This window comes from Centropristis striata, chromosome 14 (assembly GCF_030273125.1).
Source record: "Centropristis striata isolate RG_2023a ecotype Rhode Island chromosome 14, C.striata_1.0, whole genome shotgun sequence".
Lineage (NCBI taxonomy): Eukaryota > Metazoa > Chordata > Actinopteri > Perciformes > Serranidae > Centropristis > Centropristis striata.
In genome coordinates this window covers 30,205,066-30,223,942 of record NC_081530.1, presented here as the reverse complement: position 1 = coordinate 30,223,942, position 18,877 = coordinate 30,205,066, and the positions used below count along the sequence as shown (strand labels likewise).

Here is an 18,877-nt window from a genome sequence, read left to right as displayed (position 1 = left end):
AAAGAGCATTTGCTTATTTCTTCATTTTACATCTTTATTTTTAATTAATTTTTGTTAGAAATTAAAGAGGACTATAACTGCCAAAATAAAAAAGTAAAAAAATAAAAATGTCATTAAATGTACAAAAAATTAAATAAAAAAAAAAAATAAATAAAAAAAAAAAAAAATAATAATAATAATAATAATAATAATAATAATAATAATAATAATAAATTAATGGAAAAAATTTTTAGAACAAAAGTATAAGTTTGGTGAAATAATTAAGAGGGAAAATACAAAAGTAAAGAAAAAAATAAATACATTAATAAATATATACATTTACAAATGAAAAAAGTTGAAATTTTAAAAATAAAACAAATGCAAAAATAAATAATGTTTGTGTCAATAATTAACGTCTACATTTATTTTTAATATTATTTTTGTTTACATTATTGGCATATTCATTTATTTATCGAGCCATTCATTCTTGAAATCTTGAAAGCTTTGGTCCTCCATAAGACATAAAGTACTAAAGTAAAAGACAAGTTCTTCCAAAGTGTAAAATATTAAAGTATATGTAAATAAACCTAAATGTGACTCTCCTCTGCTGCTGACAGACGGAGACGGACGACTAAAAGCTGCTTCGACTGTTAATGTGTTTCCCAGAGAACAATCTGTACGTAGCCACCTCCTCCACTAAAGCTTCATTAAAGCTTTATTGTTCCATACGGCTCCAGTAATGCAGAGAGCGTGTGAAAGGTGCAGCAACGCTCTGCTGCTGACAGGTGCAGCAGGAACGTGCTGCTGCTGCTGCTGCAGAGCGGCTCAGAGCCAGAAGAGCTGCAGCAGTTTGTTTTACTGGTGGAGAGTCTCCGCTGTGAGACGTGATGGAGGTCACTAAGTGGGATAAAAACTGTATAATAACTGGTTCTTTATAAATCAGCATCTGCCTTAGTGGAATGGTGGAAATTAGAGTTAGATTAAGTGCAATTTCAGCTTCTGCTTGGCACAAAATGAGACAGTGGTGGAACATAATGAGAACACCGTGTCCACAGCTCTGAAACTGGACAAATATAATTATATAATATAATATAATAACCTTGAAATAAGTCACTGTGTTCCAAATAAGGTTATAATAGTTTGGGATTTTTCATTAGGTTTATACGAAGGAGTATTAGGGCCACATTTAGAAAAAAAAAATTCATTATGAGATTAAAGCCCTAAATATTGAATTAATTACGAGAATAAAGTCGAAAATATTTAATATTTAATATATTAATATTTATCCTCGTAATTAATAAATATTTTCGACTTTAATCTTGTCATTTTTTTTCTAAATGTGGCCCTAATACTAATACATTGTAGTTTTAGTTTTAATTTCTTTGTGAATTTTTTTGTTTTGAAATTCAGTTCATTTTAATTAGTTTTTAGAGTGAGTTTGCTCATTGTTATTAGTTTTTTTTTTGAAAATGCTTAGTTTTAGTTGAGCTTTTGTTAGTTTTGGAGTCAGTTTCAGTTTTTTTTACAATGGGGTATTCATTGGGTGCGAGATTCAAAAAGGTCACAATAAATTTTGGTTATTTATTAAAAGGTTATTAACTTGTGAAAGGGTGAAATAGGTTTCATATCAAACAAAAAGGTTTATGTATGAAAAAAGTTGACAAGGACGAAAAAACGAATGACATTTTCACTATAATTGTAGTTTGTTTTAGTTAGTTTTGTAACCACAAAATATAGTTTCAGTTAGTTATCTATTTCAGTTAAAGGATTTTTTATTTTTATTTCAAAACCTTTTTTTATTTTGCACTTCTTTGTAGTTTGCTTTGCTTTTTCTTCAGCCTTTGGGCAACAATAAGAGCTGGGAAAAAACAATGTTAAAGTCAGAAATGAATCCCGCGTACTGTTCCTTTAACTCTCTGGAGTCACAGAAAGCTCCAGTGCATTTCTTCTTCATGACCTCATGACATAAAACCTTCAGCAGCGTGTTTCTGCCATCACAGCTTTCCTCTAAACTTCTGACTTCAAACTCCATGAAGCCAGTTTCTGTTTGATGATGATTGGCCAAGTAAAACCAGAGATACGGTAAAATATATTAAAACTCAGAAAGTCACTGAGCAGTATTGTGTTTTGAAGGTTAAAAACATGTTGTTTTTTTTGGTTTGGTTTGTGTCTTTCAGGTTCAAAATGTTAATCCAGTAAGTTAAAGAGAAAACATAAGGATCAGGTCATATCGTGAGGTTTTGCTGAAAGAAATGATACAAACATGTCATAGTAAACATTTTAAGTGGTTTATAAAAGGCAGAATGAAAAGGATTTAAAACGGGCAAAATAGCCCCAAAAAAACTCCCCACTGTATTTGTGAAACGTGCAGAAACAATTTAATTTGATTCATAATTTAGATGCAATAAAACAAACTGAATACATAACTGCTCAATGCACATTTGATTGATTGTGTTCTGAAAGTTAAAAGACAGAATTTTCTAAATGAGATTTTATGTTTTTTCACGTTTTTTATGTTCAAAATGTTGATCCAGTAAGTCAAAGAGAAAACATAAGCATCAGGTCATAGAGGTGAGGTTGTGCTGAAAGAAATGATACCAACATGTCATGGTAAACATTTTTAAGCGGTTTATAAAAGGCAGAATGAAAAGGGTTGAAAATGGGCAAAATAGCCCAAAACTCCCCACTGTATTTGTGCAACATGCAGAATAATTTTAATTTGATTCATAATTTAGATGCAATAAAACAAAGTGAATATGTAACTGTTTAATGCACTATGATTGTGTTCTAAAAGTAAAAAAACATCAGTTTTTTGTGTATTTTTTGTGGTTCAAAATGTTGATCCAGTAAGTCAAAGTTAAAAATAATGATCAGGTCATGTAAGTGAGGCTCCAGGCAGAATGAAAAGGATTAAAAAATATCTGGTAGCAGAAACCTGACCCCCCCCCCTTTTATTTTTTTAACTATTTATTTATTTTATTTTTTATTTAATTTACTTATTTATTTTTTACTTATTTATCCTTATTACTTTATTTTCAATATTCATATGTGTATGTATGTTTTTATTTATTTATTTTTATTTATTTATTTTTAATGGCTATGTATCTGTATTTTTCCTTACTATTATGTCTCTTCACTTTCTGTTCCCTTGTTTGTAACCTGTGCCTTGCACATGTATGTTGTGAGTATGAATGGATTGAATGTGTGTAGTTCAGGGTGGGTGGGTGGTTACATCTGGGCTGATATGTCCATAATAACTGGATCTTAAGCTTAAACTGTTTGTAAAGAAAGAAAAAACCAATAAAGAAAGTCTGGATTAAAAAATATCTGAAAACTCCAAAAGGTTAAAAGTGAATCAGCTGCCTAAAAGGTCAGGAATCAATGAGATTTGAAGGCGACTGCAGTAATGTGTGAGGTGACGTCAGCAGCTGTGATCTACAGAGGAACATGAGTCTAACATCTATACATGGAGCTGCTCGTCTCTCGTCCTGCTGCCTCAGGAAACAACGACGTGACGTCAGACGAGTCGCTCATCGATCAGCTGCAGGAAATCCCTTCTGGCTACACTGGAGTTAGAGATTTAGGAGCTTAAAGTCAATCAGGGAGACAAAGAGAGTAGAAATGTAACTAAACCTCCACCAGCTGATTTATCACATCAAGACAATTCGTTTTTACGTTACAAGCTTCTATACGAAGTTTAAAAAGATTATCTGATTCTAACTTTTGGAGAATTTAGACAAAAATATACAAACTAATGAGACTTTATTCAAAAAATACCTCAAAATAATGAGTTTCTAAAAATGAGAAATTATTAAAAATAACAGTTATTTTATGTTTTTAAAAAATAGCGATGGAGCAACTTAAAATGACTTTGTGTCTTTTAAGAAAGCTCATTATTCTAAGATACTATGTCAATATTTTGTCATCATTTTACATTGAGAATTAGTTTTGTAAGCTTTCTATACAAATAAGCCGTTATATAATAAATTAATTTAACTTTTGGTGAATTTAGAAGAAATCCACAGAAGAAAATATACAAAAAAAACCCCAAACTTTTTCAAAAACAATGATTTTGTTTCTCAAAATAGAGTTTCTAAAAATGAGAAACTTATGAAAATAAAGACTCAGTATCTCCAAAAAATTTTTTTTTAATAATGACTTGAATGAATATCAAAATGACTTATATTTTTAAGAAAGCTTATTATTTTATGATACTATTTCACTATTTTGGAGAGAGTTTCTCATTATTTCAAGATTATTTAAAGAAGTGTTCTCATTCATTTACAGACATTAGTTATGCATGCTTTCTATACAAATAAGACCTTATATAATGCAACTTCTGGTGAATTTAGAAGTAATCTACAGATCAAATTTACGAAAAAATATATTTTTTAAAACAACAATTTTGTATCTCAAAATAATGAGAAACTAATAAAAATAATCATTATCTTTATATTTTTAAATTATATAATAACTTAGTAACTTAGTATCTTAAAATAAAAAAATTCTAAGATTCTAAGTCATTATTATCAGATAAATTATTAATTATTTAAAGAAAATCTCTCATTATTTTACATTTAGACAATTATTTTTGCATAACAAGCTTTCTATACAAATGAGGCATTTTATAATCAATAAATACAACTTCTGATGAATTTGGAAGAAATCTAGAGATGCAAATAAACAAAGTGCAGTAAAATAAACATCTAAATGTGTATTTTAAACATTTTCATTTCTTTAGTCTGAAGGAAAACATGAAATTGAAGCAAAAAAAGAGCTAAATGTCAAAATGTATCAGTGACTGTAGTGTTTCAAACGCTAAAACAATTCTCCTGAAAGATTTTGAACAACTTTTGAACAGATACAATTAAGAAAAATTGTTAAAAAATAGGATTTGGTTACTGATGCATTAAAAACAGTCACAATTATTATTTTATTATAATTTTTAATTTTGTGTCATTCCTGTTTTAACGACTTTTAAACAACTCCTTCGAGGACACAAATATTAAAATAAAAATCTAAAAATTCAGTGAGTAATAAATGTAATTTTGGCGATCTAAAGGAACTTAGAAATATGGAATTAAATAATAATAAATAATAAAGAAAAAAAACTCAAACTAACAAACAAGCAGACAGGTGGAGTTTTTTCTGAAAAGTACTTCTTTTATTAATATTTTACAATCCTTTATTCATGGTTATGTCATTATTTACTTTTTCAGCGCCACTTTGCAAGTGTCATTATTCCATGCTGTCTGACGACAACAACAACAAAACAAAAAAACAACAGAAGAGGTTTCTGAAGAATGAGAGTCTATACAACAACACTTTTATGTCAAAGGGGGCGGAGAGAGCGAGAGAGAGAGAGATTCACATTTCTCACAACTCTCAGATTATTCCACCTCTCGTCCCTTCCGCTTGTCAAAAAAAACAACCAAAAGTAAACAAAAAAACAAACAGGTTAAAAGCAGGACTGTCAGTCAGGTGAAGAGTTGTTTGTTTGGCTATAAAAACACCTCAGTTACTGATCTTAAAATAAAGACAGAACAGGCTCCTCCTTCTCCCCAAAACACTAAATATAAAGATGTTTCTCTTCCAGATGCTCCAAACATTGGAGGATAATATTTGCATTTTTTTGTTATAAAATAAAGGTGGTTTTTTTTTTGGTGAAATGGCAGGTCAGGAGACTCCCAAATAAATGATTGATTGATTAGAAATTAAAGATTTTTTTTTTTGGTGCGACGAATCTGTTTTGAAAAGTTTGTTGTGCTGTGGCGACGGGAGGGAGGGAGGGAGCTGCTGCGGCGGCGGCGGCGGCGGATACATTTCCTCGTTTTAGGAGGAAAACACTCCCGTCATTGATCTATCAAATACTTCCTGAGAAATAAAGGAAATATCTACCTGGCGTGGGGAAAAAAAGGAGGAGGACAGGAGGAGGAGGAGGAAGAGGAGGAGGAGGAGGAGGAAGAGGAGGTGGGAGCCGGACGACTGAGAGAGCAAGAGGAAGAGAAATCTGAATCAAAAACAAAAAGGTGATAAAAATAAGGAGATGAGCTGCAGTTTGTGTGTGTTGGCAGCAGCGTGACTTGTTGGTAGTGAGAACTGGGCAGTGTGTGTGTGTGTGTATGTGTGTGTGTGTGTGTGTGTGTGTGTGTGTGTGTGTGTAAACAGAGCTGGAGGACAGAGGAGGTGTGGGCAGCAGTGCTGGTGTTTGTGCTCTTCAGCTCAGAGAGAAGAGGAGGAGACGAACACTCGTTGGTCCAGCTGCTGGGAGCTCCAACACCCACAAGCATCACAAGCATCACAAGCATCAGTTCAACAAAGAAAAAACACTTTCTCATTTCTCTTCAGTTTCATCTGTCCACGTCTGAGGATTATCAGCTGAGGCAGGAGATGAGGAGTTAAAGTTTGAGGCTTTTGTGCAGATGAGATTGTTACGGAAGCTCGTTTCTGCCGACGTGAATTGAAGAGTCCATTAACAGTTTAATTGTATTTCCCGTTAACGTTTGGGTAGTTTTGGAATTTTTTCAAATCATGAAATGTTTCCAGCAGTAATGATGCAGACTTCTAAAAGTCACAGAATATAAATGAAAAAGAAAGTTCACATCTGTCGCACTGCTGAAAAGATTACAGATGTATTCAAAGGGGAACACATTTAAATATGGTACACTCAGTTCACAGATGATTAACTAGGTGTACCTAATAATCTGGCCACTGATTGTTTGGTTTGAGTTCCTAAAGGTTACGGGGTTACGAGGAGTTAAATTTTGAGGTTTTTGTGCAGATGAGATTGTTACGGAAGCTCGTTTCTGCCGACGTCATGGAAATAATGAGTCGTTATAATAAGATATAATGAGCAAAAATGACTTAGTTTGTCTAAATAATGGTGTAAAAAATAATGGGTTTGTATCTCAAATTAATGAGTTTCTAGAATAAAGCCTTAGGATCTCAACACATAATTTCCTAGTAAAATCAAAATAACGACTTAGCGTCTTAAAATGACAAAATAATGAGACTTTTTCCAAAAATAATAGTTTTGTATCGCAAAAATAATGAGACTGTTTCTGAAAATGAGAAATTATTTTTAAAAATTAAGACTCTCAAAAACCAGTTATTCATAATAATGTCATATAGATTTTTTTTTACTTTACCAAGACAATCATGAGATTTTTTTCATTATTTTGAGATACTAATCCATATTGAGCAACTAATTACTTTAAGATACAAAATCTTTTTTTTTTTTAAAGAATACTTATTATTATTATTATTAAAGATTAAAGAAAAAAAGTTTTCAATTTTTTTTTGATATTAGGTCATTATTTTTTGACTTTGTATCTTAAAATAATGACGGTTTCTCTAAAAAATTATGAGAAACTTTTTCAAAAATGATAGGTTTGTATCCCAATATAATGCCACCGTTTCTGAAAATGAGAAAGACTTAATATCTCAAAAACAACAGTTTCTCATAATAATGTCCTTGGTATTTTTAAAAAATGACTTCAGGATCTCAAAATGACTTATTATTGTTTGAGAAAGCTCGTTATTTTAAGATATTAAGTCGTTATTTTGAGATATGTCAATATTTTGAAAAAAGTTGCAAAAAGGTCATTAATAAAAGAAAAGTTATCATTATTTTAAGATACAAAGTCAATTATTATGAGATTTTTTACTAACTCATATTGAGACACCAAGTCATTTTTTAAAGATTGTTTCTCATTATTAAAGTCATTATTTTGAAATTTTCTCATTATATTGGTTTGCATTTTTTTTTTTTTTTAAGTTGTCATCTTATTTTTGCTTCCAATAAACTTCCAATAAAAAAAGAATATTACTGTTATATTTGCAGCTGAGACTGGAAACAGAGCAAATCCTGTTCGTTTAAAAGTGCAAAAACAATTATTTGTGGGAGAAAAGTTCCGGCTCCAAATTAAGAAATAATTCAGCACATAACTTTATGCAAAAGTCCTCAAATTCTTGTTTTTACACTGATTTAAACAAACAATATTAATTACGTTTCCATTCTTTATGCTAAGATAAACTCAAACGACCTCGCTTGGCAAGATAGCAAATTATTTTGTAATTCACAAAATAACCTCAGAAAACTCTGAATTAACCTCAAAACACGGACAAATAAAACCAAAACTAAACATATGACTAAATACCACGAGAGAAAAATGAGAAAACTATTTGTTTTTTTGCTGTAACTTTGGTGAACTGACCGTTTAATTTACAGAAACAAGTTGTGAACGCTGCAGAGGCCAAAGGCAGAATTTTAAACATAAAATCCTGACACACACACACACATATATATATATAAATATATATGTATTGTGATTCTCAGAGTGTGATCCCTCTCAGAGTGCTGTGACATAACGCTGCCCACCAGGTAGAGACGGTTACTACCAACACCTCGGAGTTCACACTCCTCCACCGCGGCTCCACGGGAGGAGGCCGGCAGGATATTTATACTCCGCCACGGCTGCAGGATTCACAAAACAGAGCAGACACTTTTATCAACAGCCGGACTTCTGGGAGGTTAAGAGAGAGAGAGAGAGAGGCCCGGGGAGGAACCTTCGACCAGTTTAGCCTCATCCTGATGCTGCTGCTGGTTATTTCACCCTGGTGGACAGGCGGATGTGTTGGAGTTCAGAGGCGAGTTAACTGGTCGGAGGTTTGGGAGAATGACGTAGTTTTGTTACCAAAAATTCACATTAACCAGCCGAAAGGGACACAGATGAGAGAAAAGGGAGATCGCAGTTTTTTGACCAGAGTATCAAACAAATTTCTGTTTTGTGATGATTTCTTTCGAGGTGAACTTAACGACCCGTAACTCACGCGTAAATACGCGCTTATATTCCATTATTGCTCTGAATATTACAAATTTGATAAAGAAATGTGCGATATGGTGATCATTCTGGTTTTAGGAGTTTTCTTTGGCCACGTTTACGACTCGGATTAGATGATAAACCAGAATTTTATCTATAAAAGAAAAAACAGATCAGATTTTCAACCCAAAGCTGCTCAGAAGAAACAACCAACTTGTTTGAGTCTATTGCTAAAGACAAAAAGTGATCCTGTGGATCCTGGGGACTTTATTCGTTTGGCCGCGGTATCGAAAGAGATATTGAGAATTTTATTGAAATTTAATATACCAGGGTATTTATAAACCTCAAAGAAATGTTGTTCAATATGGCCATAAATACACCTGCTGCTCTTTTCTTTAAACTCAGAGTCAGATGCTGTATCTATTTTTTATATTGTAGTACACATCTTCCACCACTAGAGGTCAGTCTCTGCTGGTGGAACAGAGCCGAACGGAAAAAGACGGAACAGAACTATGAGTGGTGGGAATTATATTAAAGGAATAATACGAATAAAAGAAAAGCCTCTTCACCTGTTTGGGCGCTTGGATTTAGTTGTTTTTGAGCGGATTTATTTTGGTGATTTTAAGGGAATGTTTCTGATGAGCGAGAGAGAGATAGCAGCTGTATAAAAATAAGACAAGAAAATATCCTTTTAATTGTGTTAGGGACTGATCTTTCTGGTGTCGAAAAAAAGATACAGAGTTTGGTAGAGGAATTTCTAATTCTGGTATCGTGACAAACTTAAATAATAAATTGCTTAGTAAGAATACAGTCTTGTTTAGAAAAAGGGCAAAAAAAGGACTATTTTGTGCAAGTGAACGTAGTTTCTGCTCTGCTTTGTTTCTTGAACTTTGAAGGACTGTCGCAGCTGGTTTTGCAACATGTCAAACGTTACAATTTAAGTGTTTAGATGTTCAGGTTCAAGTCTTTTGCTGCCTCTGTATTGAAGAGTCCATTAACAGTTTAATTGTATTTCCCGTGAACGTTTGGGTAGTTTTGGAATTTTTTCAAATCATGAAATGTTTCCAGCAGTAATGATGCAGACTTCTAAAAGTCACAGAATATAAATGAAAAAAGAAAGTTCACATCTGTCGCACTGCTGAAAAGATTACAGATGTTCATGTATTCAAAGGGGAACACATTTAAATATGGTACACTCAGTTCACAGATGATAACCTAGGTGTACCTAATAATCTGGCCACTGATTGTTTGGTTTGCGTTCCTAAAGGTTACGGGTTGTTAAATTCCTCTCGTTTAAATCCTCTCTGAATGTATTTTTTCGTTCTCGCTCGATTCACAAAACTTAAGTCACATTTTTTAACCTGAATCCTGCTGCTGTTTAACTGCTCCAGACATGATTCACTGTGTGTCTCTGTGGGCTTTTAGGCTTCTACACGGTCTGTACGTTATGATAAACCAGTTATCTTTGGTTCTTAAAGGGGGCGAGTATATGCATATTAAAGCCAACAAAAGAAGAGAACACAGAGGGGAAAGGGGAAAAGAAAAGAAAAGCACACGATTCTGATTATTAGGTGTGATTTTTTTGTGTCTTATCTGCCAAAAACAAACAAAATCTTATTGTAAAGAGTTCAGGAAAAGATGGAAATCAAAGGCCTGATGATGGAGGAGGAGGAGGAGGGATGACAGGGAGGAGGGAGGAGTAATCTCTGCCGAGGAGAGGATGCTGAGGCCGCCCTCGTCTCTCCCCAACCAGCCGAGGTCAATGAAAGGAATGTCAGCAGGTGGAGCTTCGTTCTTCATCCCTCTCTCACTTCCTCAGCCGCTCGCTCGCTCGCTCGTTCATTCGTTCGTTGGTTCTTCTGTCTGTCTGTTCGTCTTCCTCGCTGCAGGTCACTGGAGGTCTCGGTCCTCGAGGTACCGGTACTCGAACGTGAAGCCTTCTTTCTTGCGCTGGCCCCATTTCTCATAGTCAAAGTAAATGTATGTTCCCTGAAGGAGAAAACATTTAAAAAGGTGCAATTTGAAAGATATGGCCAGATTTTTTTTGTTAAAAACATCCTAAAAAAAATGAACAAATAGAGAGTGAAGAGGCGACATGCAGCGACATATAGACTTAAATCAGCCCGTCCTGTCTTGTAATACCACGTGTGCCACTAGAGGCAGTAGTGAGTCACTGTAGCGTATCAGGCTGCAAAGTATGAAGCTTCAGGATCGTTACTGCAATGTGTGCAGATGCAGTCATCAGACTGCGATGACAATTAAGGCACATTAACTCAAACACAACATGCTACAATGCAAAAGCGGCTCCAGAGACACATGTGGCTCTTCAGTTTAAAAAGTCTGTGATACATTTTTGGGAACTTTTCACAATCTCTGACGATCATTGCTGCATTTAGTAAATCATTATTTACTTGCACAAGGTGAAAAACTGCCTTTGGAGCACGCAGCCAGCAGTTATGAACTGCACCTTTAAAGACACGAGTATGACCTCGCTGCCTGAGGATTCGACCTCTTCCAGGAAAAGGTCTTTGTCTGTGCGCAGATGCATCTTCTCTGTGTGTTCGCTGGGCCACAAAATGAATCTCCGACATGTTTAATGATTCGGCTGCTCTAATAACTCGCCAGCAGCCTCTGGAGAGAATCTTGTTTTCCTTTTTCATTTTCAATTTGGCTGAAAATGCACCTGCTAATCTGCAGTGATTCATCCTTCTTTTGACAGTTAAGTAGCATCACTTGGCTAATCTTAAAAACGCATCAGGAGCCTGAACTTTATATCAAACGTGGAGGGTAAAAATGAGACACGAGAGGTGAAAGATGTGGAACTGACCTGCTCAAACTCATCGGTGATGGTCTTGGGTTCTTCGTGCCTCTGAAACCACATCATGTACTTTGTGTGGAACCTCCATGACTGCTTCTTCAGGGCTTTGGCTGCCAGATACTGGGCCTTAGTGCCCTGCAGGGAGGAATAACATGAATTTAATGAGCAGGAACGTGTGCAGAAAAATACAGAGATTTAAAGAAGTAGTAAGAGATGCATACCTCCAGGTAGTAAAAGATGAAGAAGAGGGTTTCTGTGGAAAGCCTCTGGTAAAACTCTACAGTGTCGGAGTGGGGCGGTGGCACCTGGTGGTGGAAAGGCAGGGTGGGGCACGGGTTCCTCATCAGGTACTGCCTGGAACGTCCACACGGAGGGAGGAGGGTTAGAGAGACACGACTGATGCAAACAGGGAACACGAGAAACTCTCAAAGCTGCAGATAATTCATCAATCAAGCTGACGCACAACAGACACAACACGGTAGATTAATGCGTCTCATCTGTGATATTTAGGCTGATTTTCAGAGGTGAGATAAAGTGAAAAATGCTTTTCAGCACGTTCAAATCAAACCCCAGAGAATATAATGCATGCATTTAATAGAGGTATGAATCAGTGTGTCGGCCCCACGATCCGATTTTATTCTGATTATCCTTATCCTATTATTGGATTTTAAGCATTTTGCGATATGGTGAGTATTGAGATGCAATAGATCGCAATTTAACTATTTAACTGCATTTTGTGTCCACAAAATTAATTTCTGGCAAGAATTGCTTTGTCAAATAAGAGAAAATTCTCAGTCTATGCATCTCACTTCAGTCTTTTTATTTCTCCACATTGAGAGTCAAACCCACAGACTGACCAACAAAGTATTTAGTAAAACTGAACTGAACTGATATCAAACATGTTGGACGACAACAACTGCAGCATTTTATCAAACTTTCAAAAACAAGCTTCACTGCTCTGAATGTTTTTGAATGAAACAAAACTTTGCAGCGTGATTTTGACAACTTCCCAACACGATACCCTGACACACCTATAGATTCATTACATCTTCTAGTTTATTATGGGACCAGTATCTCCAGTATATTCCTAAAAGTGACCCCGCTACAGCCTCTGGAGATATTGATTCTTGGTGGCCATGAATCGACACACAAAATATTGCGATACTATACTGTATCGATTTATTCCCCAACCTCTAGTATTTAACATTACAATGCAATACAATGACAGAAATGTCCCAGACACATGTAAATTATTATGCAATAATAAGGGATTTCCATTTCATAACAACTAGAAGAAATAGTTCTGTCCAAACCACAAGAACTGGGAATGATCATAGTTTTTAGAACAAAGATTTTGAGGGACTTTTTAGCTCCTATTTCAGAGTACAGGTGCATCTCAATATATTAGAATATCATAGAGAAGTCCATTTCCAGTAGTTCAAGTCAAATAGTCCCAACCAAGTATTGAGTCATATAGATGGACAGACTTTTCAGAGGCCAACATTTCCATATTAAACACACATTTTCAAATTGGTCTTTTGTAATATTCAAATTTTTTGAGAAACTGAATTTTAGGTCTTCATTAAATGTAAGCCATACTCATTACAATTAGAAGAAATTAAATAAATTAAGACATGAAATGTTTCATTCTGTGTGTAATGGATCTATATAATGTGTTATTTACACTTTTTGATTTGACCTACTGACATAAATAAACTTTCCAATGATATTCTAATTTATTGAGATGCACCTGTAGATATCTAGAGAAAACAGAGAACAGTGAAAGGTCGATCAGAGCCATTGCAGCTATTGCAACCACCACTTTAATACAGACAACACAAAAGACAAACAGCTCATAACCTCAAAAAACAATGGAAGAACACATGAACATAAATTGACCGTCAGTGACGTCCAGGCTTCAATGAGAATATGATTTAATTTTGACTCATTAAAGCGAAAAAAGCCGCCAGTTTACGTCACTTCAGCACCTATTGTTGCTGCAAAGCTAACAGAAAAAGATTTATTCCACAAATCCCCATTGTGTTACCTCATTCAGCTACAGACAGAGACCTAAAAAAACATTTATTTAAATTAAAATATTCAAAAATATCACTTTAAGACACTGAACAGTGCTGATATGACGGTGAATCATGAGTACAAAATGAAAAACTTAAACTATATATCTATGAACATTGCCTCTAATGTGAAGATAAACAGACTCATTTGTTAATCTAAAAGCCACAGACGCTCATTAAATATCGACTGGGAGTATTGAGCGTTTCTGATGATCGTTTTGGGACCAATTAACTGACCCATTAGTGAGACGGGCCGACACATTCACCTCCCTGATGGAGGAAAACTCACTTTTCCACCCAAACGGAGTATTTTTAGATCAGACACTAACGCGGTTTGTCCTCTCCGTTCTGTTTCCGTCGGGCTTTTACAACGTTAGCGTGTCAGGTCAGCGTGTCCCACGACTAACGATCCGACCCACTAACAAGCAGGACGTCTGAACACCAGAGACACAAAAAACACTACACATCCATGTGTCTGTTCAGAGTTCAAGGACCTGACTAACACGTTAAAAAATGTTTTTATCTCACTCGACTGACGACGTCACGATCTGGTTTTAACCCCAGAAACACACATCCTGCAGGTGTGTGTGTGCGTGTGTGAGTGAGAGTGTGTGTGAGAGAGACAGAGAGTGAGTAAGTGTGTGTGTGAGTATGTATGTGAGATCGTATGCATTTCTGTGTGTGTGTGTGTGTGTGTGTATGCATGTGTGTGTTTGCGTGTGTGAGTGAGAGTGTGCGTTTGTTTGTGTATATGTGTGTGTGTGTGTGTGAGTGAGAGTGTGTGTGTATGCGTGTGTGTGTGAGAGTGCATGTGTGTTTGTGTGTATGCATGTGTGTGTGAGCGAAAGTGTGAGTGTTTGTGTCTATGTGTGTAAGTGTGTGTGTGTGTGTGTGTGTGTGTGTGTGTGTGAGTGTGAGAGTATTTGTGTGTGTGTGTGTGTGTGTGTGTCTCCTCTGACTGTAACAACAGGTACTGTGGGACAAGAGGGTTTGAGTGTTTGGATTTAAATGTCAATTGTGTGTGTGTGGGCTGACTCTCTGTAGATACAGAACAGCAGAATAATCTCTCCTCTAATTGTGTGTGTAGGTATGCTGCATTACTGCATCACTGTGGATATTTAAAGAAATTACTAAATACGCGTCAAATATAGAGATATACTGACTTCTATTATGTTCACATTAACTGTATAATAACTGTATGCTATTGGATTTAAGTCACACAACAAAGAAAAGCTGCAGAATCTGGATTTTCTTCCTAATTTTTGCTTTATAAAACATTTAACAAATGACTGAAATTAAACATTTAAACCCCAAAAATGTCTGTTAACTCTGCATTCGTTGTATCTATTGAGGTTTTCAAATAACTGTCATAATAATTTATAGCCTCAGGGCTTCCAAACTGATTCATTTTTGACTTGGGTTTGATAGGGTGGCAAGCAAATACAGATAGATTTAATCTATTAAAAAAGAAAGAAGAAAAGAAAAAAGAAAAAAATCTATAAAAAAATGTTTTATTGTGGTTGTATAAATGTGATTGTTGTTGTGTGAAGTACATAAAATATGGGTTAAATCAGGGGAATTAAAAAAAAGATATATTCATTATTTAATACAGTTTAATATATGTGGAATTAAAAAAACACTTATTGTCACAACATTATAATTATATAAATAGTTATTATGAATAAATAATATAATTTTATAATTTTATTATTTTTTTAAGCCTGTGGCCTCTTTACCTCTCTTGATAAATTTATTTTTTTTCTTATATATTCAGTATTTTATACAAAAAAAATATGATACGAAATACGAAACAATCCACTCATAATAATCACATTATTATTATTATTACATTAATACTTGTTATTATGAATAAATAATTATTTATAATTTTATTTTAACTATATAAATAAATAAAAATAAATAAACACACTGAAAGGGCATCTAAAAAAATATTATTTTCTTATACATCATTTTTTAATGCTTCATGGTATCTCTACTTTTACTTCTTTCATGACTGTTACCCAAAAAGTAAGAAAACTGATCTTTTTACAACGCTGCTGACTGAGTGCAGCATGAAGGTTTATCACATGTATTTTCTAAATAATATTTTGTGTGTAAAATGTTAATTTGACTGCACCTGATCCTCTCGGAGTCGGACGGGTGGGGCATGTGCGTCCACGCCGCCTCCTCCATGGCCTGTTGGTAGAGCTGGTCTTTGGACAGGGGCACGGGCCCCAGTGGGCAGACCCCCAGTGACGGGGGGATGCTGACCTCTGACAGCGAGAGCTGAGGTGCTGACGGGGGGCCCGAGGGGGCCGTAGTGCTGCTGGGGAAGATGTCTGAGGACAGAGAGAGAGAGAGAGAGATTTATTTATTTATTGTAAATATTCCTTATCTTGTTATCTTTTTTTCTGATGCTTGCTTTGGCAATATTACGTCATGCCAAAACACAGAGAGAGAGAGAGAGAGAGAGAGAGAGAGAGAGAGAGAGAGAGAGAGAGAGAGAGAGAGAGAGAGAGAGAGAGAGAGAGAGAGAGAGAGAGAGAGAGAAAGCCATTGTCTGCCGCAGAAGTAAAGACATAAGGATGTAATGTGTAGGTTTGCTAAGGGACGGAAGAAATGTTTGTTGGTTGTTTTGTTTTTATTTTATTTTTTCTTCTTTTTTTGCTGGGACAGTTAGATTGTATAAATTATATGTTGATTGTAATTCAATGATTGTAAATATGGCTTTAGTTTTTCTTTTCTTTTAAAATGAATAACAGAATTATAATAACTTATTGTAAATATTGAAAAGCCAATTGAATTGAGAGAGAGAGAGAGAGAGAGAGAGAGAGAGAGATAGAGAGAGAGATAGAGAGAGAGAGAGAGAGAGATAGAGAGAGAGAGATAGAGATAGAGAGAGAGATAGAGAGAGAGAGAGAGATAGAGATAGATAGATAGAGATAGAGATAGAGAGAGATAGAGAGAGATAGAGAGAGATAGAGATAGAGATAGAGATATAGAGATAGAGATAGAGATAGAGAGAGAGAGAGAGAGAGATAGAGATAGAGATAGAGATAGAGAGGGATAGAGATAGAGAGATGGAGTGGAGGATGCAGGGGAGTGAGAGAGGATGTGCAGAAAAAGGGGGGAGAGAGATCGAGGATTTGAAGTCAGAAACAAAGAGAGAGAAGTTGAGTCAGGGCTGATAATATCATCAGCAGTTTTTGTTCAGAGGAGGCTGAGAGTGGGAGGTGAGATGACATTTTGTTCCATTAAACTACAGCCTTTCTATTTCTGCTCCGTGGCAACCCTCTATCTCCTTTTATTAAGCCACATGTGTGTGTTTTAGTGTGTGTTTTAGTGTGTGTGTGTGTTACCTGGGGTGAGGTGCAGGGAGGGCACGTCTCCCTCCATCCCTGAGCTGAGTGCTGCTCGCTCGGCCATGGACTTCAGGCTGCTCAGAGGCTCCTGGGGCTGATGGGGACAGACAGGGAGACTCATGGGACAACAGATCGTAGCGGACGGAGTGTGAGCTGCGTCCTGCTACCTGCCCCAACACGGAGCTCGCACCGTGACAACGCTGTCACACAAATCACTTTGGCTTTGTTTCTGTTGTTTGTTTGTTTACCCCTGTCCCCTGACGCAACAATGAACACAGCGGAGCAGCGATTTCAGACAAAAAAACTACATTTTATGGCCCAAAAACCAGCAGCAAACTTTTTTTTTGTGTGTGTGAGAAAGTCCCTTTGTACAGCTTCATAAAGAAATGTTTTTTTCCCAGTTTTGTGTGGAAGATCCTGAATGGCTTTAACAGCTTTAACCCTCTGGGTTTTAAAAGAATGTTTATCGCCAAAAATACACCGGAACAGGTCATTATACTGTGGGAGTTTGAACTTTCCAGCAGTCCTTGAATGGATCATGTGGGGGGAAAAAATAACCAAAACAAAGCTTAAAACTGTGCTTTTTCTTTAAAAATCACTTTTTGCTACACGTCTGATTTAACTCATATGCCCTATTTAGGGCACTTTTGTCTTTTTTTTTCAGGCATGAGCATTTCTTTTTAGTAAAATTTTTGAAATCCAATGTCTTTTACTCTTATATGTCTTTTATACTGTATTATACTCTATTTACTACCCTCTCGTGACCTTCGCGCACACAAAAAATGCTATTAAATCACCATGCATCAATATGTTTTCTGCTTTTTTCCCCATAAATCTCTTAGAACAACTACAGATTTGTTCCAAACTACCAACATTTCAATCATTTTAACCCTTTAAATGCCAGTTTCTACATTTGAATTTATCCATAATTTCTTCCAAAAAAACACCAAAAATGAATTGTTTTCCATATAATTAATACTAGGGGGCTGGGGCTTTGGTGGTGATTGGAGTCATGGATATGTCTAAGATTAGCAAAAAAAATGATTTGGTAGCCTTAGTATTTTTTATGTAGTAATAGAAACTACCTCTGGACACCTACCTCTTTAATAACAGTTTTTGTGTGCATGGATATTTTTGGAGAGTAGTAAATTTGAAGAGGGCATAAGGGTTAAAATGTCTGCAAGAGGTAAATCATTTGCACCAATTAGATCCTGCAGAAAACATTAAATTCTGCGAAAAAATGCAGGTCTGCTGCAACTTTTAGTTAATTTCAAACGAGACTGAAGACTTTTCTGTTTGCCGCTGCCTTTGATTAAATCAAGTGAAGACCATAGAAAAGACAAAAGCAATTTAAAAACTAGAGACTAATGCATACAATTAATAAAAATGATAAAAACATATAATATAATCTATAAATGAACTAGTTAAAAATTGAAGAAAATAAACACCTAAGCACTGTAAGAAGAGTAAAAATAGACTACGAATTATCTTAAAAAAGGAAAAAAAAAAAAAGATTAAAAAATAACAATAAAATGCATAAAAAAATTGAAAGATTAATTTCTTATACTGCACTTGTTCTTATTATTTTTTATTTTATTCTGGCTCTTTAATGCTTTTCAAATGTCATTTTATAATATGTTGCTTTTGCATTTTCTCTAAATTCTTTTTATTCTTTTGTGTAAAGCACTTTGAAATGTTTTATAGAAATAAACCTGTCTTGCCTTTGATTCTCCTTCAGATATCTCTAGTTGTATTTTAGTTCACTTGGGGGCAAAAAACAGACTTAACCTGCAGATTTTGAACAGAAACATACCTGTGTAT

The 18,877-nt window shown here is 35.1% G+C and overlaps 1 protein-coding gene across 3 annotated transcripts in view; it reads right to left on the bottom strand.

The window, feature by feature from the left end:
* Positions 1 to 6,407: 6,407 nt before the first annotated feature.
* Positions 6,408 to 18,877, bottom strand: part of cnot3b (CCR4-NOT transcription complex, subunit 3b) — a 44,717-nt gene continuing 32,247 nt past the window's right edge. For all 3 annotated transcript variants that reach the window (XM_059349622.1, XM_059349623.1, XM_059349624.1), the window contains exons 15-19: positions 17,054 to 17,150; positions 15,832 to 16,033; positions 11,841 to 11,973; positions 11,629 to 11,754; positions 6,408 to 10,790 (exon numbers count right to left, since the gene is read on the bottom strand). In XM_059349622.1, coding sequence (XP_059205605.1) covers positions 10,692 to 10,790; positions 11,629 to 11,754; positions 11,841 to 11,973; positions 15,832 to 16,033; positions 17,054 to 17,150 — 657 coding nt within the window. In that variant the 3' untranslated portion in view covers positions 6,408 to 10,691. The remainder of the gene's footprint in view (positions 10,791 to 11,628; positions 11,755 to 11,840; positions 11,974 to 15,831; positions 16,034 to 17,053; positions 17,151 to 18,877) is intronic.